Source organism: Lycorma delicatula, chromosome 1 (genome assembly GCF_047948215.1).
Source record: "Lycorma delicatula isolate Av1 chromosome 1, ASM4794821v1, whole genome shotgun sequence".
Lineage (NCBI taxonomy): Eukaryota > Metazoa > Arthropoda > Insecta > Hemiptera > Fulgoridae > Lycorma > Lycorma delicatula.
This window is the reverse complement of record NC_134455.1, coordinates 390723853-390747841: the sequence shown is the minus strand read 5'-3', so window position 1 is coordinate 390747841 and position 23989 is coordinate 390723853. Positions and strand designations below refer to the sequence as shown.

General features: G+C 31.0%; 2 protein-coding genes and 1 pseudogene across 2 annotated transcripts in view; all 3 read left to right on the top strand.

Moving 5' to 3' along the window:
- The window catches only part of LOC142317355 (uncharacterized), a 54867-nt gene extending 48994 nt beyond the window's left edge, over nt 1-5873 (top strand). Inside the window, exons 3-5 of the mRNA XM_075353840.1 lie at nt 1590-1715; nt 4509-4742; nt 5630-5873. Of these exons, the coding sequence (XP_075209955.1) occupies nt 1590-1715; nt 4509-4742; nt 5630-5785 (516 nt within the window). The 3' untranslated portion in view covers nt 5786-5873. The remainder of the gene's footprint in view (nt 1-1589; nt 1716-4508; nt 4743-5629) is intronic.
- The window catches only part of LOC142317994 (uncharacterized), a 483222-nt gene that overhangs the window by 279904 nt on the left and 179329 nt on the right, over nt 1-23989 (top strand). The window lies entirely within an intron of this gene.
- LOC142317996 (uncharacterized) overlaps nt 8286-23989 on the top strand; it is a 40187-nt pseudogene continuing 24483 nt past the window's right edge.

Here is a 23989-nt window from a genome sequence, read left to right as displayed (position 1 = left end):
ACCTTTCACCCGGCACTCTGGTTTTTTTCATTTTAACCCCTTAACAAATCCCCTGGAGTCCTCATTCACTCATCGGCTGTAAGACACCTCGGCATTCCATGCCTCCAGAAAGGGGCTATCCACCTAACCCGTAATCTAGAAACCCCAAATCTCCATTTCCCTATCATCCTCCTCATCTTCCAGCTCCTCTTTAGCTTTAGCTCTCATTATATCGATGACCATATTGCAAATGGTGTCCCAATTTTTCCGATTAAAAAACATCGTTTCCACCACGTTATCTGTGGTGATCACACCAATAACATGCTCCATCTCTCTCCTCTCCATCACCCATCTGATACAGTGGAACACTGTGTGCTGCTCCACTGCATCACTCTCCGTAGAAGAGGCACCCATCCGACCTCCTCCTCTTTCTGTTCCACAGATGCTTGTTGAAGCAGCCATGACTGGACAGGAACTCCATCATCTCATAGGCTAACTGCCATACCTTCTGCCCAGCCATGGTTTGATCTGTGAGATCAGCCTTCTCGTCCAGCTCCGTATCTGCGTCCTTTCCCAATGAACGTATCTTGCTTATCTTGACCTTTTGGCACACCCGCTGATCTCTCCACTACTTCCTTCGCTAACAGATCTAAAGGTGGCATGGCCGCTATTACTAAAGTTGCTTCCGTCAAAACTGTTCGGTACGACCAGTTTTGAGACCAGCAATCTCGTTCTCACAATCTTCTTATCTAATGCTCTCCTCCAGGCTGGAACAGTGTACAAGACAACGGACCTAGCCACTGATGCTAATAATCTCTCTTCGGACTTTTCCGCGTACTGATTTTCATCACCGCACTTCTTAATTCCATCTCACAAATGGAGGAATCTCTGCCGCAGCAACCATCTCCAATACCTCACATGGCCTCCTGGGGAACAGTACCTCCACGCAGTCAGGTAACAATTCAGGTAACGCTCTCCTGAACGTTTTACTAACAATCTTGAAGGCGTCTCCCCATATGTCGCTATCAAAGTGATCACACAACCCCTGCCACTTCTCTCTCTTACTGCTCATAATTTCTTTCTTAAAAGCTTTCCGACACCTCTTTAATTCTTCCAGTGCCAAATCAATCTCCTCCATCGCATCTCTATGATTTGCTTGCTGTAGACGCTTATTACACCAAAACAGGCCTTCTAGCTGCCGCTACCTCAGGCAACCACCAATATACAAGTTTATCTATTGGTCATGCCTTCTCCAGCGGCATATGGCAAGCCTTCAAAATTACCTCCGTTAAAAACGCCGGCGAAATGCCACTGAGGTGACCTAAACACTCTCGTACAATATGTTACACCCTCCCAATGCCCAACACACTAATCACTCTTCTTACTTATACATCAACCCCTCATGACCATGAGGCCCCCAGTTCAAAATAGATTACTTCATGGTCGCTAAGCGACTGTTCCTGCTGAAGCACCTCCCAACCTCTAGTCTTAGTCTGGCATTGAGTGATCTTACCTTTTTACTGCAGGTGTTTTTAGTTAATGTAAATGGCTAGCCATTTTACTGATTTTGGAAATTTTGTAAGCTTTTTTCTTTTATCTTATTTTTAAAGGAATCTGAGATCTCATTAAATGATGAAGTTTCACCACAGTTTAATCTTATCATGAAAACCGATGAACTTGAAATTAATTGTTTACACTCTGTGAAGATAGAAGAAGAGATTGAATATCCAGATCATGTAAGTATTTATAATTATTGGATATTGTAACAAACATGCTTTGCAGTGATTAGTGATTTGAAGTGATTAATATGTATTTATATACCTATATTATTTTTTTTTTGTTTTAACTTTTACTGAAAATTCATTATCATCTTTACCGAGTAAAAAGTCCAATTATTACAGTCTTTTTTGCCAACATCATTATCAAACACTTGTATAATTTTCACAAGTTTTTTTTTATAAGAATTGCATGTTTTTGTGAAATTTATACAAGTGCATGTTTGTAGTAATTTAATCACATTCTGTCAGATTTTTATAAATTTCTTACAGTGGGAAGAAATTTAATTATTTTTACCTGTTTATATTGGTTAACATGGAAAAAAGATCAAATAATGATTATCACTTAATGTAATTGAGGTTTAGTTAGCTACATTAAATGAAATTGTCTGTTAAACAGTATTCTGGGACAGGCTATCCCTCATAATCTGTTTTATTTCTACATTCCTTTTAATAGCCTCCTTAATTTTATCTAGCCACCTTTTCTATGATTTCCTCCCATTTACCTTCAGTTTAACCTGGTTGTTAGGTCTTTCTTATCCCATTTCCTATGAGCACCCTAATTTCTGCATTTCTTATACAGTTTCCCCCATCGGTCTTGTTTACAATATCACTAAGAAAATGTTTTATTTTCTTAACTTGTTATATTTACTTTTGTCCTGCCTTTTAGGAACCTACATCTCTACACCTCATCAGAAACTTCATGAAATATACACCTTCTGTAAGAGTTCTCTACATCTACTTAGTAGTTCTTTTCATACTATTTTCTTTGTCATAAAAATTTACTCCCCTCTCCTGTATTTTTTCTATCTCCATCAATCTTCCTTTCTTATGTCAGCTCTTATCCTAGCTATTTAAAATATTAATTACTATTTCAAGAATTCAACATTTTTCTTTCTTTTGTGGTCACCGCATAGGCTTCCTTTTTCTTACTTTCATTTCCAAAAAAAAAAAATCTGAAAATAATGGTTGAAAAGAAGGTCCTGTAATGCATAAACAAGATTCATTTACATATTTATTCATGTGAAAAAAAATTAACTTTTAACAGTTCCCTTGTGCGGTTGGAAAATTCTTTTGGTATGATTTTATTTTTTTAATCATCACATTATCAGAAATAATAATTGTAATCAAAACTGTTTTTAAATAACTTTTATGCGAACTGTAGAAGTATTACTGACTACAATCTATTTAATTTTTTATTTAAATTAATAAGTAATAAAGATGAGAAATGAATTAGATAAAAAATAAAGATGTTAAAAAGACAAATTTAATTGTGATTTTATTACTGTAAGTGTTACAAGTACTTACGATTTGATACTTTTATCCTCATTAATTTTCTAAATCTGCCATTTTTAAGAGCAATCAATCCAAACTTTTCTGTGAACAACAATTTGTTTTACTATGTATGCCTCTGGTGTCTGATAGTGGTGATTCCAAAACCTAAAAGTATCAATCAAAGTTCCAAAATACAATTTAGCAAAATATTACATGATATTCTTTGGGTATTTTCTTGGATTCTTGGAAATTTTCCACTTTCAGTGAAACAACAAATTTGTTTATTTTAGCTGTAAAAATCAAGTTATATTCAAAAGTTGAATAATGATCAGTAATATTTATTTAACTAAGGGGTAAACTTAAAAACCTTTTTTGTAATTTGGAAGTTTTTATAATAGATTTATTTTAAGGTTTTTATTTCAGACTTATTTTAATACCCACTTTTAAATACTGGTGTATGTACCTTTATACACATTCTTACTAAATTTTTTTCTGACATTTATTTTTTAACAATAAAAAAGAGAAGAGAAATGCTAATCTTTTTTTTTAATCCCCCCAAGATAATTTATCCAGTTACTTAAATATTTTTGTATTATTGTAAAATATATTGCTGATAAATTTTAACCGCTGTTATTAAATCTCTATTTTAAATAAAACAGCAAGTAAATAAAATTGTGTTATTATCTTATTAATTAAAGACTTAATATATCTGAACATTGTAATTAAAAATATATTTGGATGTTATTTAGTTGAGTTTGAATAGATTGCTTTATAATTTTTATTTATTCTGAAATAAACTCCAGCTAAAAAAGTTAAAATTAAAGATATTCATAAAAGGAGGAATATTTTTCTATTTCAATTTTTTCATATACAGAGCGCAGTTTATGCATACACTTGAATTATGGAATTTTTTTTAGTTTTCATTTTAAGATTTGTTGTAATTAATTAAAATACTTTTACTGAAATTTTTTTTAAATATAGCATCCTTATGTAAAATTACTAGAAATGAAATAAAAATATGTTTCCTAAGTAGGCAATTATTAACTATTTAAGGTATTAATTGAATTGTTAATATTGTCAATTATTTTTCATAAATCATTACAAATAATAAAACAGACACAATCTAAATTTTATTAATGAATAAAAGTTACATTAAATCTAATACTGATGTGAGAATGTACACCTTGATATTAATTTCCGCTGCATTTACTCCTGAAGCGGTAATTAATTTTAAAAGTATTTTTTTCAACTCTTGACTTACCATACAATACTACAATGTACAAATTTCAGTGCAATTTGATGTTTTATTTGTGCATTTTGCAGATGTTCATTTTTAACCTAAGTAAACTGTAATTTGTTATATTATTGCAAACTTCTTTTTTTCTTAAAATAAAATGATTACTTTAATGACTGATTTAACAAATTTAAATATTTATTCATAAAATGGAGGGTTATAAGTTTTTTTTTAATTTTGTAAAGGTGGTTGCTGATTCAGATGAAGAATTTGGTTATCTTCCAAGAAGACGACTAAGAAACAGTGCTAGACGAGTTCATCATTTGAGGCCTGATCCTAGTCATGAGTTATCAGAATCTGATGATGATTGGAATTTAGCTGCAAGATCCAGCATAAGACATCTTCAGCGATTAATACCTCGTACTAGGCAAAGTCAACGTATTATTGCTCTAGTAAATTCTAATAATTTTCAAAATGAGGTGAGTAATATTTTTATTTACATTATTAGCAGTATGTGACTGTTATGCTTTTAGACTTAAAAATAAATAATTTTAGACTTACAATAAATCACATCATTGATATTGCAAATTACAGGACTTCAAGAAAACAAAGGTCATTTGTAAAAATGTAATAGAATTGTACGTTTAAAAAGCTTATGGTAATAAAAACTTATTTAAACCTCTATACATTTTTTTATGGATGTTTTAACACTTTTCAACCAAATTTTTTAAGTAGTACTTGAGTAGAACACAGAATAATATAGACAATAACAGAATTTTTAGAGCCAAGTCCTATCTGTTCTTAAAATTGTTTTGTAATTTTTTGAGCAGACATTGTATCAAAAATTTTTGTATAAACATATCAAAAATTTTTGTATAAACATATCAAAAATTTTTGTATAAACATATAAAAAGCAAGCTCTTAAGAAATTCCAATTGCAAAGAGAGTTAGAACAGACTATCTTGTTTCCATGTAATAAAAATAAACTATTTATATAAACGATCAGTATATGCTGGCAGAATCAAGTGTGTAAAAAGTAATTGTAATGAAATTTCCTTTATTTTCAATTAGGACCAAATAAGTGTTCAATTTAGGGAAATTATAATCTTGTCCGAGAGGCGAATTTAACAAATTCCGTATATTTAATATAGTGAAAGTTCAACTCTGAAAGTAGCAAGTATAGAATTCCATTTTCCTAACTCAATAGACATTGGATTTTTTATGAAAACAATTTAAATTGTAAATTGTTTTCATGAAACAGTCGTAATTTTGAATTCAAAAGATAATTGATTTCAGTTATACTAATGTAAAAAGATATAAGGTATTGATGGGTGATTTGTATTATATTATTCATTTTTTATTTTAGTCCTCGGCAAATGATGTTGATTTTAATGAAGATGATAGTGAAGAAGAAACAAATTCTGCTGTTACAACTACACAAAAAGGTAATCAAAAGAAAACAGGGACACCAAGCAGTCGCAGGAAACCTAGACCGAAGAGAAGAAGGAAAAAAAAACTGTAGATTTAAAATTAAATTAATAACGACTGAAGAAGGTGTTATTGAAGTGAATTTGCCTAGAAAACGGAAGAAAAGATACAGGAAGAGAAAGGTAAGATTTCTTTATTGGAGAAAAATTTAAAGTTTTCTTATTAAATTATTTATTTCAAACTTTGGTATAAATGTGGTGGTGTGCTATAACCAAAAAAATTGTTTTCAAGTTTTCTAAATGTGACGTTTCTGTTCCACCAGTTATAAGGAATTAATGGAAAATGTAATCACCAATATCCAGACATCTTTCTTTATCTGTTTAGCTTCCAGAACCACCGTAAGGTATTACTTCAGAGGATGAATGAGGATGATATGTACGAATGTAATTGTAGTCTTGTACAGTCTCAGGTCCACCACTCCTGGGGTTAATTGAAACCCAACCGCCAAAGAACATCAGTATCCATAATCTAATATTCAAATCCATATAAAAGTAACTGTCTTTACTAGGCTTTGAACCTTAGAACTCTCGACTTCTAAATCATCTGATTTGCGATGACAAGTTAATCGCTAGACCAGCCCAGTGGGCAATATCCAGACACCTGAATCTAGATTTTCATAAACAAGATGCGAAAGGAATTGTTCACTAATTTAATTAAAAATAATTAATTTCTAGTGTAGTATGTAAAAATAATAAGTTTTAAAATAATAGTTATAAATTTTTGCAACCATTTTAGCCATTTCAATCATATCTCAGCTGTTTATCAACCAATTTTAACAAATGAGTTCACTTTATTAATGATAAATGGCTTATTATTTTATCTAATAAAAATAATTTGATAAAAATATTAGTAGACTGAATAGTTATAGTTCTATATTAATATTTCCAGACCTGGTAATTACTAACTAATTTTAATGGCTGCCATTTTGGAATGTTTCATTTATTTTGAAGATGTTGTTGGGTACATGTAAATTTCATTAAAATTTCTATATAAGAATAGAATACCATTTTGTATTGTCTTGATAAACCAAATTTCTCATTAGTTTAATCAAAACTCTCCTTTCCTTCATTACGATTTTGCTATCCCATCTATAATTAAACACTTAATCATAAGGTTGTTCCCCCATTTAATGTAACAAATTATACTTTATTTCACATTTACCAAGTACTCAATTGGGAATTTTTTTATGGATGTCAATTGAAACAAGTATTCATTTTTTTTTTTTTAATATTAAGTAAGACTTCTAATAAATTTTTGTCCGTCCAAATACGTTTTAACTGGAACACCAGTAAACCAGGGGAGTTGTAATAACACTTTTTATACATAATTTTCTTTAATTCAACTTTGTAACATGTATGAGTAAATAGCTCATTGCCTTGTTTTACAGTGTTATTTATTTCACTGTAAAACATTTTGGAGGTAAGGTTCTTTGTTGACGTGAATGTTTTCTCCTGTAAGCCACCACATGAACTAATTCTGATTTCATTTTTTTACTTCATAAAGGAATTTGCTGTGGTAGCCTCTTTAATTCTTTTTTTTTTTTTTCATGTAACTTCTTTGAAGATATTTTTTAAACAAAATATATCACTTACAAGGGTGATTACAAGATACTTTTTAAGTTGAACAAATTCATGAAAAATTATATATTTTTTCTCAAGATTGCTAATATGAATTATAATGAGATGATATCACACTAATATCTTTGTTATATTGAATGTATTTTTATTCTCATGTAGAAATTTGAACTAATAATTCGGGTTAAAAAAATTCAATCTTTCAAGAGTCTTACTTCATGCTCTGTTGCGATCTCTTTGTCTAGTTGCTTTTCATTTTTATTATTTTTATCCAATCACAGAATTCTTACATTTGTATCTTTTTTAAGTATGTTCTAAGATACAAGCCAATTAATTGTTTGTTAGTAGCTATGTTTTTAATTTACTGCAGAGCTCTATTTTTAAGGAAGAATTTTGTAGCGCAAATTTTTTTTTATATTAAATATAAAGTTTACTTTATTCTTTTCTAATATCAGGTATGGTTTGAAATTACACAGTTTTGTTTAGATAGCGTAACAATCTTATTAGATTAAAGAGGTAAATTAACTGAATCAAGGTTTGTTTTGGGAAACTTAATAATCACATCAGTGTTGATTTTCACTGTTAATAACGGTATTTTTAGTTGTACTCATTTATCCATAATTTTTATAAACTAATTTTTTTTTAGATGTCTGTATTACAAATCTCAAAAAAACATTGGTTAAAACAATAAATAATTGCTTTATATTAAAGTAGTGTGATATTTATGAGAGAATTATAATAAAGATGTTAAAGTCAGCATTAAAAATTGAAATCTTCATCATATATTTGCAGTTGTTTATTCATTTGTTCAAGTACCTATTAACTTTTAAATGTTATATTTTCTATAGATATATTTATATTTTCTTTTTCTTTTTTGTAGAAAACAAGACAAGGTGCTGGACATCCAAGAGTACTTCAGAAAAAACTGTCAAGGAACGTCTTGCAAAGAAATTAGGGATTATGTGCAATAATCGTAGAGGATCATGCAGTTTTACTGGTTCCAGCCAGAATGAATCACAAACTTTATCACAGCCACAGTCATCTCATAGTTCATTCAGCCAAGCGATTCCAACTTTAGATTTGTTTGGCAGTCACAATCGACTTGATGATTTTTCTGGGTATGTTGTAATTGTGTTATGAGCTCTTAGGTCAGCTCTTAATGACAGTAGTAAAATCTCATTCAGATCCTTCTTAACTTTTCTGCCATTTCTCATTTTCATAATCCCCCTCTTTGTTAAGACAGTGTGTCTATTACATCACACATACTCTGATAGATTTCTTCCACTTATGTTCCATCACATTAAGTAACTTTTGTTTTGTTAACTTTTCAAATTTGTACGATCTTTTAAATTATTTGATTTAGGTAAAGTTCTTTAAAATATATTTTAGCAAGAAGTCTGTTTGGAAATCAATGAAAGTTAAATTTTTTCATTAAAAAAGAGCTAAAATAACAATAAATAGTGTAATTTGATCCTTGAAATTTTTAAGCTATCACAATTGGTAATTTGGTAGGTCATTTTTGGTTATTTTGGGAAGCAGCACCCTGAGAAGTGTGTACAGACACAATTATCGTAGTGAAAGAGCATTTAGTTTTCTGCCAGATCTGGAAGTTTAACCCAAATTATCATCCTTCAGTTGATGCAGCAATACTCCCTGGTGGTGGTCCTGTTTTTTCCAGTTAGTTTGTGACCACCACACCACAAGAAAAAAAAAACTTAGCCATGAATTTTCCTGCTCGTGGGGAACTTAATTTGCTTCCTTTGGTGCACTTTTAGTTGTTTCATATTGTGTTTTGTCTCTGGTGTGTAATAATAGTGAAACTATGTTTAAATGTACTACTGTAAAATGTTGAAAAAACTCTGCAGATTTGTGTTTTTATATAAGTCCAAACCCTTCGAGTAGTATTCTATCAAATGCATTTTTGTTTAACTGTTAAAAAAGACATAGTACCTGTCAAGCAGAAAGCTTCTTTATATCCTAAATATTATGTAAAATGTAGCAGACGGGGTCTATCAAGATGTTTGCAATGTCTGCAAGTTCATGTACCTTTAGTTGGTAATCATTTAATATATCATTATGAATTTTTGTAATGATTTTGTTGGTAGTTGGGACTTTTTGGCATCCTGAGCATTCGTCATCTTTGTTTAAATTTAGCCATCCACTTTTTTACTATTGAAAATAAAGGAGGTGAATCCTTTAAAATAGAATCTATCTGTTTTTGTATGTTTGTCAGGACCTTATTAAACTAATGTATTCCCTAACGACTCAAACTTCAATTTTATCCATTTTTCAGGAAAGTCAAAACTAGCTGTACTCGCCACAAATGTGTGACTAAACACACATGTCCCAGCAGGCCATCTAAAGGATCGTACTTTACAAATATGGAGGTCATTTGGTCATACTTGCACCATCTTTGGGTCAGGTCAAGAACTTTCAGAACATTCCTTCTAACTTACCATTAATATCTGGTATTATTTTTTCATTTATTAAAATCCTTTTACACAGCATACGAGGTCTGTATATAAAGTAATGAGACTAGTTTTTTTTTACTGCCAAAATGACAACACTGTAAAGTTACTAGTAACATATGGTTATATGAACAGCTGATTTATATTTTGTATTAATACTTTAAGTCTATTGTTGCCACGTGAGACATAAACAAAACTTTTCATGAAATGAGTTTTTGTTGCGCGTTAAAACAAAAATGAGTGATACTAATTATAAGCAAAATTGTCCAATCAAGTTTTATGTTAAAACCCTGTGAGAATGCTACTGAAACTTATTTAAACTTATTAAATTGAAAAAGTCATATGGAGATGACACTCTGTCACCAGCCCAAGTTTTTAGTTGGTTTAAAGCATTTTCAGATGGCCGGGAATCAGTTGTGGACGATCCATACTTTGGAAGATCATAAACGTCAAAAAGTGATGACAGTGTTGAGCGAATTAGAGACTTTTGGAGTATTTGTCTACAGGACAGACTGTAAATCAATATGTTTACCAATAAATTCTTGACAGACTGGAAAATAGTTGCCCACGTGAGACCAGCCATCAAAGACAACTGGATGTTGCATTATGATAAATCAACTTGTCACACTGCAGTCTCAGTTAATGAGTTTTTGGCAAAGGAAAACATTCCTGTAGTTCCTCAACCACCTTATTCACCTGACTTGAATCGCGCTGTGACTTTTTCCTGTTCCAGACTTTTAAAAAATACCTCAAAGGACACCATTTTGGAACAGTAAAGAACATTAAAAAAATGTAACCGAACATCTGAAGGAAATTCCGGTTTCTGAGTTCCAACACTGCTATGAAGAGTGGGAAAGCCGTTTGGAGCATTGCATAGCTTCCCAAGGGAACTATTTCAAAGGTGATAGAATGCATGTATAATTGGATTGTAAATAAAAAGTTTTTCTGAGCCGGTCTCATGACCCGAATACCTGTTGCTAAATTTCATTGGTGTATTGTAATCAGGTATTTTAAGAATGTGAAGAAAATCACTTATAGAATTTCAAAATTTTATTTAATTATTTTACTGTGGAAATAATTTCAAATTTTAAGTTATACAAACTGTTGTCTTTTGATGATTCTTTATTTTATAGAATACATTTTGTCTAATTATTGAATGTATTACTTGCACTCTGTTCAAATGACAATTTATAAACTAGGAATTTTAAAATATGCTTAAATTTTGAGGCATCATTAAAAGATTATATATTAATTTATTTAGATTAAATTTTTTGTAGTCCATTTCTTTCCTCTGTACATTAAATAACTATATATAATAAAAAGTAATATTTTTTCAGCCCCCGCAAAACAGAATTAGAGAACACTCTTACCTTTACTTTTTTATATTCATCAAAACGTTTTCAGGGCCAAGCCCATATTCAATGATATGTATATTTTTTTAATAAACTTTTCCTTGTCTATGTTTACACATTAATTTTAGCTTTTTACATTTTATTTTGTAAACATTGTTTGTTAATAATAAAATGTAAAACATTTAAAAAATTTCAGAACAAATATTTGTTCAGTCAAGAGAATGAAAAAGTATTGCACTAACTATTAATTTGTTACCTAAATAAACTATAAATAAATAGGAATAGGGATAAATTAATAGTTATTGCAATACTTTTTCATACTCTTGATTGAACAAATGTGTTGTGAAATATTTAAAATGTTTTAAATTTTATTAACAAACAATTTTTACAAAATAAAATGTAAAAAGCTAAAATTAATGTGTAAATCTAGACAAGGAAAAGATCATTGAAGATGGGCTTGGACCAAAAACCATTTTGATATACATAAAAAAGTAAAGGAAAGCATGTTCTCTAATCCTGTACTTTGCAGAGGTTGAAAAAAAATATATATATTTATATATTATTTTTTTATGACCGCATAGGATCACTTAAGTCAATCCAGTATCCAAGTCTCTTCGATGGGACTGTTTGGGCTTTGTGGTCCTCCCAGTACTTTTTCTTATGTTCCGATCTTTGTGCCCTTTCTTGCTCATGTTGTGAGTTTTTTCTTATAAGTGTGAAGTGATTGTTTTTTTCTTGACTTTATTGTTTAATTTTATCTTATCTTGTGGGGTCTTCTGGTATAAGGCAAATAATTTTCCTTCAGATCCTCTCTTATTTCTCTGATCAATCTGCATCCTGTTTTTGAGTCGAGATTGTACTGTACTAGCTGTTTCAGAAGTCTTGACTCTTGCAACCTCATGATACATCCAAAGAATCCTTGTCTCCTCTTACCCCATGGTATCAGTGTTGAGTTTTAATTCTTTGTATGCAATTTTGTTTGGTACAGTCCTTCATTGCTTATCTTTCTGGCACTTTTTATTAATGCAGGTTCTTCAGATTCTTTTGATTTTCTGGAGTCTAATCTATCTTTGATTGTTTGTTTAGGTGGAAGAGTGTTTTTGCTGCATAAGTGACTTCTGGTTTTATAATTGTGTATTAGTGTCTTATTTTTTGTATTGTTTGTTATTATTTCTCCGAGGTATTTAAATTGGGTTACTATTTTGATTTTATTACCATTTATGTTTATTTCTTTTAATCATGTTGGTTTTTGGGGCATAATCCTCTGTCTTTCAAATGATATTTTGAGCCCAATTTTATTCGCAGTGTTTTGAAGTTTTACTGTCTGTGATCTGGCTTCATTGATGTCTTTTGCTAGCAGTGCCAAGTCGTCGGAGAAACCAAGACAGTTTATTTTGATTTTTCAGCCTGTTTTTACTTGTGAGGGACATTTTTTGAGTCATTCTTTCATTATGATTTCTAGAGTGCAGTTGAATAATAGTGGTGTGTGTGTATCACACAAAGAAACAGAAACTTTCAGATCCTGTTCTACTGGTGAATATATTAAAGTTCATATAAACACAGGTCTGGAAACGCTTTGTTTTCAAGTTACGGCTAGTGAAAGCATTCGCCCATATTTCAGCTTTTCCAATAAAAATAAACTTTAATTTTTGGGGCTTAAATTGAGGAGTAAAGTTGGTGGTTTCTTATATAATTTGAGCTGGGAAATAGGATAAAGTAAGTCCCAGATCTGTAACTCCAGTAATTTTTAAGATAACAGACATAAAACAAAATTCAGTGTCGAAAGATGAAGTTTTTTTTTTTTTAGGTTTGTAGTACAATAACATTAAATGACTAATAAGTGAAGACAGAACATGTAGTATCAAAATCTGTACAGTATTAAATTCTAAGACAATTAATATAAACGTAGCCAATAAAAAGTAAGTAAAAACTTTTAAAATAGGTTTTTTATTGAAGCAAAACAGATGAAAAATTCTCTATCTAATAAACATTCTTTTTAAAAACAAAAAATGAAAACTTTTTCTTCAATGTATCAGTATTTACGAATGAAAGAGTCACTTCCAACGTGATTGTTTTCTGTTGAATGCCAGTTAAATCATCATGTTACTGATGAACATCATGTGATTCAGCGTAGCCCAGACACTAGTACCAGGTAAACTTCATTTCGCACTGGTTTGTCAAAAAACAAGTGTGGTAATCCTCAAAATTTACGGCCAACAGATCACACCCCCACCCCGCTCACCAGTGGTTAAACTTTTTTCATTGACTTGTAGACAACGCCGATAAGGTAAATTCAATTTTATTTACTGATGAAGCCGCTTTTACGAGAAACAGTCTTCAGTTCTAAAAATATCATTTATGGACAATTTTTGTAACAATTACTGTAAATGAGGATTGTTATTCTGTTACTGTTTATCATTTCATGTATTTAATTTTTTTGTTTTCCTATATAAAGAATAATGTTTATTAGGTACAGAAAGAATAACACTATTTTCTATTTTTCCTGTGTTTTGCTTCAACAAAAAACAAATTTTCAAACGTTTTTATTTACTTTTTATTGGTTGTATTTACATTAATTTTTTCAGAATTAAATTTTCTACAGCTTTTGTAAATAAATCTTTCACATTTATTAGTCATTTAACAAAGTTATTTGTATTACAGACCTAAAAAAAACTTAGTTTTTCGTCACCAAATTTCATGTTTTATGTCGGATATCTTAAAAAAAAACTACTTGAGTTTTGGGACTTGTTTTATCCTATTTCCCAGCTTAAATTACATAAGAAACCATCAGCTTTACTCCTTAATTTGGGCTAATTATAGTAGAGCTTTTTTTTTATTAAAATAGCTAAAATCTGGGCGAAATCTTTCACTAGCCGTAACTCAAAAACAAAGCATTTTCAGATACATGTTTATGTGAACTTTTTTCATTATTTTTACCAGTAAAACATGTTCTGACACAGGGTGTCAGTGGGACACCCTCGTGTATGTGTGTGTATTTTACCTTTTTTTTTGTCTTCGGTGATTTGACTGGTTTTATGCAGCTCTCCAAGATTACCTATCTAAATGAAATGTAAATTGGGGTTTGAAAACCAGAAGAAAAAGTGTCAGATGAACCGGTGGAATTTAGAGAAGCTAGAGGAAGAGTAGGTAAAGAAGATTTTTTAATAGGACATCGCAAGAGGTTTGATTAAAAAAGATAAGTTAGAAAATATAGAAGAAGGTTATAAATAAAGGAAATTCTTAAATCAACAGAAACAAACTTATATACTCAAATCTTGCAATAGTGAAGCATTGCTGGGTCAGCTAGTATAAAATAATAGAAAAAAATTATTAATGTATATGATAAAAAAAAATATATATATACCTACTAGTTACCAGAAATTAATATGGGAAATTTAACTTAATTACTGTGTTTTGGTGGTTTATATTTCATATAATAGTAAATTTTATTAACACAGTGGTCAATATGTTAATGAGTTATTTGAAATTTCAAAAATACAACTGCTGAAGAAAATGAATTATTTATATTGTCAATGTATGTTAATGTTATTTATTGTCAAAGTATGATTTCATTTTAGTGTAAAAAATGTCATCACCCATATGAATTAGGCCCAGACATATAATTTTAAGTTCAGATAACTGGAAAGCACGTTATTTTTAAATAACAGTTTATAATATTAATGCATTAAAATAATTCTCATAATATGTCTAGAAGCCCAAAAACTTAATTCAACTTCTAATGTTTGTAAATGTGATTTATGAAAAAAAAATCAATGTGTATCTGCTGTTCATACTATCTTATTATTTGTTATAAATAAAAGTATTTCCATTTAAACGAAAATAATGAGAATATGTGGAACATATTGTGACCATCCATCCAGAAAATGTGTTATATTCATTTGATGGTTTTATAAATATTTTTTTGCAAGAAAAGTAAGATTGCAGAAATGTTTTGAGTCTGGTAAGCAGTACTGCTTGAACTACACCACATCATTGCTGCTTGTATTACAACTGTTATATAATTTTTTTTCTGGTGTTCTCAGAGAAACTGCAGAACTCCTTTATTCACTTACAAGTTCAAAATGAATGACTTGCCTAAGATCTTTCATTCCTTTTAACATTTTATCTTAATTTCTGTATTTCAGATGTTCTGATGAAGATGATTTGTCTATCGGTGGAAGCAGTGAAATAGGACAAGTATTAACACAGCGTAACCACCGAACAACTATATCAAGTAATTTACGTACAATGAGTCGTAAGAAAGCGGTTGCTCTATTGTCACATTCTCAACTACAAGCTCGTTCAGGAACTGCAAAAAAAAGACCTGTCGATAAACCAGCCACTTCTACAAAACCTGCTGGCAGTAGTTTACTTGACAGTATTTTAGATAGCCAGACAAAGTGGCATTCAAAAAACGCTGAAATAATTCATAATCATACAGATGGTTCTGTATCTGTTAAAGTTACAGAGAAAAGGGTCAATGTTAATAAAGAAAATGGTAACTGTAAAACCACTAAGACTCCATTATATCCTGGTAGTAGTAATCCATATGGCAGTAGATTTTCAAGTTATGATTATCAGTCAAGAGATAGAAATATTAGCAGTGGAAGACCGACTGACATGCATTCAAGTAATCCATCATCTTCATTTCCTTCATCTAATCTATCTTCATTTCCTTCAAATAGAGCAGGATTTACTTCTAATTATGGTATTGGTATATCTCCATTTACATGTGCAGCACCAATAAGATTCCGTATGAATTTACCACCTCGACGCCCTAATATACATACAAATCCTGTCGTCCCTCCTTTGAGACAACCTCCTTTTCCTGATCCACAGTTATTTACTCAAGAACCATCACCATCAAATTCACCAAATGAAGAAGAAGAGGTTGATATATATAGCGATATAGAACCGGAGAGAACAACCGACAGTGATGGTGAAGAAGGTGGTGAGAAAAGTTATGGTACGTTAGAGCCACCACCAGAACCTCCAGCATTATTAATGGGTCTTGGACAAGATGATATTGATGAAGAACACGATGAAGGTGACCTTGTTATTGATGATCAGCCTTTGCCACCACAACAGCCACCTCTAATTCCACCACCACCTGCAGAAGAATATGATCCTGCAGAACCGTGTGAAGACTCAAACTCATCAGACGGTAAGAAATTTTTTTATTTTAATTTGCTATTTTTGTATGCACATTCAGTTATCAGTTTGAAAATGGGTTGGGTGATAGTCTGTGTCTTAATTGTATGAATTCAACCGTTAACTTGGAACTAAGTCAGATCGGAAGGTATTTGATTAAAAAGATAGTTTAACTATTCCTAATATTGCTATCTGTTTTTAACCTTTCCATACATGCAAACATTGTCCTTCCTGTGGGACTTATTCCCAGTCTGCTGTACTTATTAATTATATTTTTCCATTATTCCTATGTCTGAATAAATTTTCTTTCAATTTTAAGTATAATAAATTTTATAAAAATCAGAATGGCAAGAAAAGCGATCATGTAAGTCTACATCAACTTAAAATGATAAGGTTCTGCATTGCCATTAATTTTATTAGACCTGCAGTTTCAAAATGTAGTTTGAAAAACTGCAATTACAGTATTTAAAACATTAAATAATATTAACTGATTTTTTTGTTTGATGATATGAACTTGATTTGTTACTCTTTTGTCACACTTATAATAAAATATTAATCGTTTGGTAGTAGATGTATATACAAAACTTATTAAAAAATTATACAGAAAATGCACCATAAAAACATTATTTAGGACATCCATACTAGAATTTGCACTTAAAATATTTGCTCTTTTTAAGAGCTATGGTCTTTTGAAATATAACAGTAAAATGTTGCTAGTTGATGTCATCTGCTAGAATATTGTACTCTGCAGTACACAGACTAATGCCAAAGCAGTGTGTGTTGATTAACATACTAAATGTTAAATTCATAGTGATTAATATTGTATTATACATTTGTTTGTATATAAATTGTACTTACATTTTTGTATAAAAAGTGTAGAAAGGTTAAGTATAAATAAACTAGTATAAGAGTCCATTAGCAATTTACTCCAAATGGACCAATGCTTGTTTATATCATCTATTTAAAAGGAAACTTAATAAATGCCTAATAAAAACACATCATACAGGTCCAAATCATTATCCAAGGTTTATTTGGGTAATTTGTTGTGTTTGAATTATGGTGCTTTTCTGTAAATAGGGCAGGTACAAAATTTGACTTATATTTAAGCAAGAATTTTCTAAAATAAATTTATTGCGTAGATTAAATGATAATTTGATACTGAAATAAAAAATTGAGTTTTCTAATAAACTTGAAAAATACATTTATTTTAAATTTTTTTCTTGAAATGAAGAAACTGAAAGAGCTTGTTGATCTATTCTTCTTTCTTGTATTGTAATTTAAATCCCAACATGACAATCTGTGAACATATCAGTACAAAATTACCAGTTAAGTTCTTTTGCACTGTCATACAATTGTGTATCTCCTTCAGATAGAAAAGTACACATATTAGCAGAATCACTTGGGGATGAAACCTTCAAATTGAGACTACTTTTTATCTAAATGCTTGAATAATATATTAATCTGTCCAATTTACATTGATTTAAGGGAGAAATGTGTGTGTATTTGAATTTATTCTTATTGAATATTTGTAAATATGACTTGACAAAATATTTTAGGTTTTCAATAGTTTTATTGCTATAGTTATTATGGTAATATTGCAGTACTCCCATTTTTATGAGTTTACTTGAAGCAAATTATTTTACATAAACAAGAAATTTTTTTTTTAAGACTACTACAAAATGTCAAGGGTAAAAGGTTTTCAGCAGTTTTGAGATTTAAATGTAGTACACTGTACATTATTCTTTTTACTTTAAAATCAGTGTTGTTATTTGATTTAAGTCCCCTTTAACAATATTTTTTAATATATTGTTTTTCATACTACAAATATGAAAATATGTAAATTGTAAATAGGTAATATTACCAAATATGTTGAAAAATTGAAAGGATTCATTTAATTGTTTAATTAAAAATCCTATTAATTTTCATATAGCTACATCACTTGACTTTTTTTTTCAGGATTTGATGAGAAAAGTCATCCAAACTATGGAATGTATCCAACTGTTGGTCCATTACCAGATTCTATGTTATCTTCTAAGCCTATTCATTCTGATCGTGATGATGATGATGATGAAGATGAAGATGAAAATGATGCCGATTGTCCTAATTTTTCTATGTATTCAGCTGCAAGCATGAATATTGCTCATAAAAATGATGAAATGCAATTAAAGAAACTTAAAATAAATGATGATGAAGAAGAAGAGGATATTTCATTACCTTCTGTTGATGAAAAGTATAAAAATAATGATGAAATGATTGATGTACCATTACCCCCTGAAGATGTTAATGATATGAAAGATATGAAAGATATCGATGAAGTGAAGGAAACTGAAAAGTTATCAAAACATAAAGTAAGTGATGAAGATTTTGATGATGATGACGACGACGATGATGCTGATGCTGATTCTGATTGTAACAAAGATAAAAATGAAAAAGATGAAATGGATGATAGTAAAGATTCTAATGAAAATGAAGGTAACGCAAATGATTCAAGAATAAAGGATGATACTGAAAATACTTCAGATATTCCTATTCCAGAAGATTTGAAAGAAGAAGATATTCCTATACCTGCCGATATTAATAATGAAAACATTCCAATACCTGAAAATAATGATAATAATGAAAAAGATGTTGATATTGATATCAATGAAGAAAAAGAAAATGATACTGGAAATGTTAAGAATAAGAAAAATAATGAAAATGTTAATGATAATTCTGTTGATTTTAAAAGTTCTGTTTCAGTCGATAAGTTAGAACAAATGAAATTTAAAAATGTTGTAAGATCCAATGGAAATAAAGATATCGATGGTGAAGATGAATGTAGTACACAAGATGTTGTTGATCTTGCTATCGGATCTGAAGGAAATCTTCAAGATAGTTTAGCTAATGATGAAAATGAAGAACCAAGTATAAGTATACATATGGAAAATCCTGAAGAACTTGAAGAGGGAATTGATAAAATGCCTGATGCTGGTGAAAAACCTGATGGACTCGTTGATATAACAGATGAGGAGTTGAGTGTGTATGATGGACAAGATAACTCTGATAATTTAGAAAACCTATCTGATAACGATAAAGAAAATGAATTGAATGATAGCCAAAAAGATATCGATATGTTTGATTCGGATGATAATAGCCTTGTTGGTGGTGCAACATCTGCCGTATCAGCCGGTACATTAAATAATTCTGATAATCAGCTAATATCTACTCTTCCGGGGTTGGAAGGACTTGAGACAGAAACCATATCAGAATCAGAAGATGTAAATTTTGACGAGTTACCTGATGGTAATCAAAATGAAGAACAAGGTATTCAGAATGAAGAATATTCATCTTCAAAAAGAAAAAAGAAAAAAAGACTAGGAAAACTGCTTCCATGAGTGAAACAGAAGATACCAATGGAAAGTGTCAGTTGGACACGTTAGAATTTGAAGAAGGCGAAATTATTGAAGACAAACCCAAACAGTCGTCAAAAAAAGATAAAAAATCTAAAGGAAAACACGAAAAGGATGTTGATAAAGAAGAGGCTGCTGTTCCTCATGCAGTTACTGCTACAACCCAAGTTAATAAAGAAGTAGCAGTAGTAGCAGATAAAAAGCAAAAAAAGAAGAAAGAGAAAAAGGATTCATTAAAAGATAAAAGTGCAGTTGGAAACGGTACAAATAAAAGTAAAGATTCTAAAATTAAAGAAAAGACTGTGAAGACTGGAGAAGCTGATGAAAATATTGCTTGGAAAAAGCCATCAAAAAGTACAAAGAAAAGGAATTACAGGGATGGAAAGGAAAAAGAGAAAGATGATAAAAAAACAGGAGCCTGCCAAAAAGGAAAAGAAAAGTAAAGAAAAGAGAAAAGAACTTGAACGTTAGGATGTTCGAAGGTTAATAAGTGAAAAGCCAAAACGACCACGGAAAGATGAATTTGGACGTGATTTATCATGTTCATTGACCCCACCTCGCTATAGAAATAGATCTCCCCTTAGAGTAAGAAATAGAAGTAAGAGTCGTTCTTGGAGATCTAGAAGCAGATCTAGAGGAAGGATACGAAGAAGTAGATCAAGAGGTAGTTTAGATCTCGTTCTAGAGAAAGAGGGAGAAGTAGGTCTCGTGATAGAATTAGAAGAAGTAGATCAAGAAATAGACGATCAAGATCCAAAGATAGACGTAGGTCGAAATCCAAAGACAAAACGGCTACTAAAGCAAAAAAAAGGAACAGAACTGTCAGCAGGACTAGAAGAAGAACTAAAAGTCGTTCACCATTAAGACCTAGTCGTAGGCAATCAAGGTCTTACAGTTAGTCATGGAGTCCATCCTGGTCAGGGTCTTCAATGTCACGATCTAGATCGGCTTCCCCTCGAACCGGTAGAACACGTTCTTTATCTCGTTCATTATCAAGGTCATGGTCACGAGGACGTGAAGGGCATGAATCGCTTGTTGATGTAGGTCATAAAAATACTAGAAAAAATTTAACCGTTATAGTTACTAATAAAGATGCTGTGAGAAAAAAGGATAAGAAAAAAACTACAAAAAAAAAGGATGACAAAAGGAAAAGGAGACGAGGACAGTCTCCAGCACCATCCAAAGAAGTGTTTACTTCTGGTGATAACATACTAGTTAGTGTGAATTTTAAATCAAATAGAGGTACTGCTGAAATTGTCCCAGCAACAACTCCTGTATTAAGAGAAAGTTCTAAAAGGAAACGAGATGATGTTGATCCTGTTTCTGGTAAAAGAAAAAAAGATAAAAGTTCTAAAGAAAATGTCCCAGTAAGAAACAAATCTGCTCAAAAAGGTTTGGTCAACAAAAGTACTAGATTAACTAAATTAAATGAGGCTATGAAAAATGCAAAACTAGTTGCTATTATAGATTTAGACATGTCTCCTTTCAGAGAACAAACACCTTCACCAAAAGAAGTTATTATATTAAGCGAAAGTGGAGAAGAAAACGACAAACAGCAAAAAAGAAATGGAAAAACAGTTAGAAAGGTTAGGTGAAGGTATGAGTTCTAGTTGTTTGTCATTAGATACAGATCATCAACAAAACACATCGGTTTCACAGCCAGAATCACCATCAACCCACAGTTTTATGATGACTAGTACTGGACCAAAAACACCTCCTGAACCTCATGTAAGGTTTTCTATTGTATCAAATAAACCACAGTTACGTGTTTTAGCTAATCCTTTAATGGAATGCGATGAAGAATTACGTCGCGATGAAGCGACTGAAACTGACATGGATGAAGTAATGCATAAAGGTCCAAATACACCACCTGAACCTCCTCCTGATCTTAATACATCTGCTTCACCACCTACTACACCTTATGACCCGTTTGATCCAACAAAATCTAGATCGCCTAGTCCTCAGCCACCTAGCGATTCTGGTCTTCAGGTTAATAGTTCTAGAGAAGATAAATCTGTAGAAAGTTCTTCAAATTTACAAGGTGAAATAATGGATGATGGTCATGGAACATAGAACGTTAACACCGCCGGTTGATTCTGATGAATTAAAGAAAACTCCAGAACCATTAAAGGTACTGTCGACTCCTAAATTGGATCAAAGTGGTGTAGAAGTATCTCCAAAACATCAGTCACCAGCATCAGTTGGTGTTGAGCCGACTAAAAGCGCTGATGATTCTTTATTAAAATCGTTTCAAAAATTACTAAGTACGGCGAACAAAATAGATGTTCCTGTACATAAATCACCAGACAAATTAATTTTAACTGTTGGAAATATGGTACAGCAGCAGATAAACAAAATAAATCAAACTCCTTCAAAACAGTTAGGTGTAATTAAGAAACCGGCTAACCTTGTACCGGTTTATACACCGTCTATGACATTAAATTCAAGTAAATCAATTAGAACGCAACAAAATGGTGCTACTGGTGATCAAGTAGATGATGTTTTAGATTTAGATGCGGGTTCACCTTATTCACCAGGTTCTAGTGAGGGAGATGACCTTTTTGATCCTCCACCTATGACGCCACCTCGACCATCAAAACAGCAGCCTCCACTTTCCTCTGCTTCAAAACCATCACAGCCGAAGACAACTGCTGTGGCGCCTTCGACGCAAAATAAATTTGATTTGCTTTTTTCATCATCACCCATGAAATTACCTGCTAGGCATGGTAAACACCACAGTGGGAAAGCTAACAAGAAAGGAGGTGCAAAAGGAAAAGGGAAAGGTTAGTATTATCTAATATTACACTGAGTTTTTTTTTATGCCACTGATCATAAAAATATTACTATTATTTTTATTTATTTTTTTTTTTACATGCACCAACTCTAATTTCTTAATCAGATAGATTAATTTCACATGTTTTTCTAAAATTCAAAATGTACACTACAGATTGAACTGCAGTACTAGCACTAGCACTTGCATTAAATAACTAATATTAGTTATTATTCTGCATTTGCTTGCTTGTTGTGCTTTATCGACAAACTTAAGTTTGGTTTGACAGTTTCAATTAGAAATGTATGTAATCAGTGACAAACTAGTAGATTTTAACATGCATATTTCTAGATTCACACTGAGCTTTTATATTATGCTAGTATATGTTGATGTAAATTTGCTAATATGATTCTTTTTCCTAACAAAAAAATCTAACTAGGACATTCATCCAAAAATTTGGACATTGTTTATAATAATTTGTGTGCTGTTTTCCAGAATAGTACATAGCTTATTTTCAGTGTACAACATAATAGCAGTATTTATTTATTTACAAAATCTATCCATACAATAAGCAAAATTTTCAATACTGAGTCAGCTTTTAATAGTATGTACCAGGGGTCGGCAACATGACGCTTGCGGGTGCTATGGTGCCCTCGATGAGATTTTTATACACCCTCACTATATTACACACCTATTAAGCCCAAAAACCGTATCAGCATCTCACGTATTTAAGACAATATAATCGCACAAACTCAGTGTCAGCAAATAGTAATCAAGGTCATACACTGACACATATGCTACTTTGCACGTAGGCATATTCTCACTTTTGATAAATTTGGTAGTATGTTACTGTATTCTGAGTGCTACATATTTCGAGTGTTATTATTATCGACTATATTTTATTATGTATTACTAGTAACCATATCGCGCAAGATCCTTTTCACTATCAAATACATGTTGTACTGGTTAAATGAATTTTATAAATAACCAGTCATGAATAATCGTAAAAGAAAAATTTATTGTTTTAATGTTGACTGGGAAGAACAATTTTGTTTTATTGACTTTAAAGGCAAATGTATGTGCTTACTGTGTAATAATAGTGTGGCGCCCCCAATAACTTTTGAATTTATTTTGCACCCTTACTAACAAAAAGTTGCAGACCTCTGGTCTGTACCATAAAAATAGCAACCTATTTATTACCATAATCCTATTCATCATCGACTGTAATCATTTCTGTAAAAAAAAATTATGAACAAATTAGTTTCAACAAGTAAATTTTGATCTGTTTCTATACAAAATAAAATTATAAATTAACTGAAAAATAAAGTGTATCACAATCATTTATAAAATTGAAAACACTTTCAGTAATTATAAACAGTGAGAACCCATACCAAAAGAAAAAGCTAATTGTTCCTGCACATAAAAAGCCCTTTCTCTTGTGATCCCTTTAATATATATACATATATATAAATACATGCACACATATTTATTTTCACTCTTGTGACACATATAACACGCAATTTACTGTAACCTG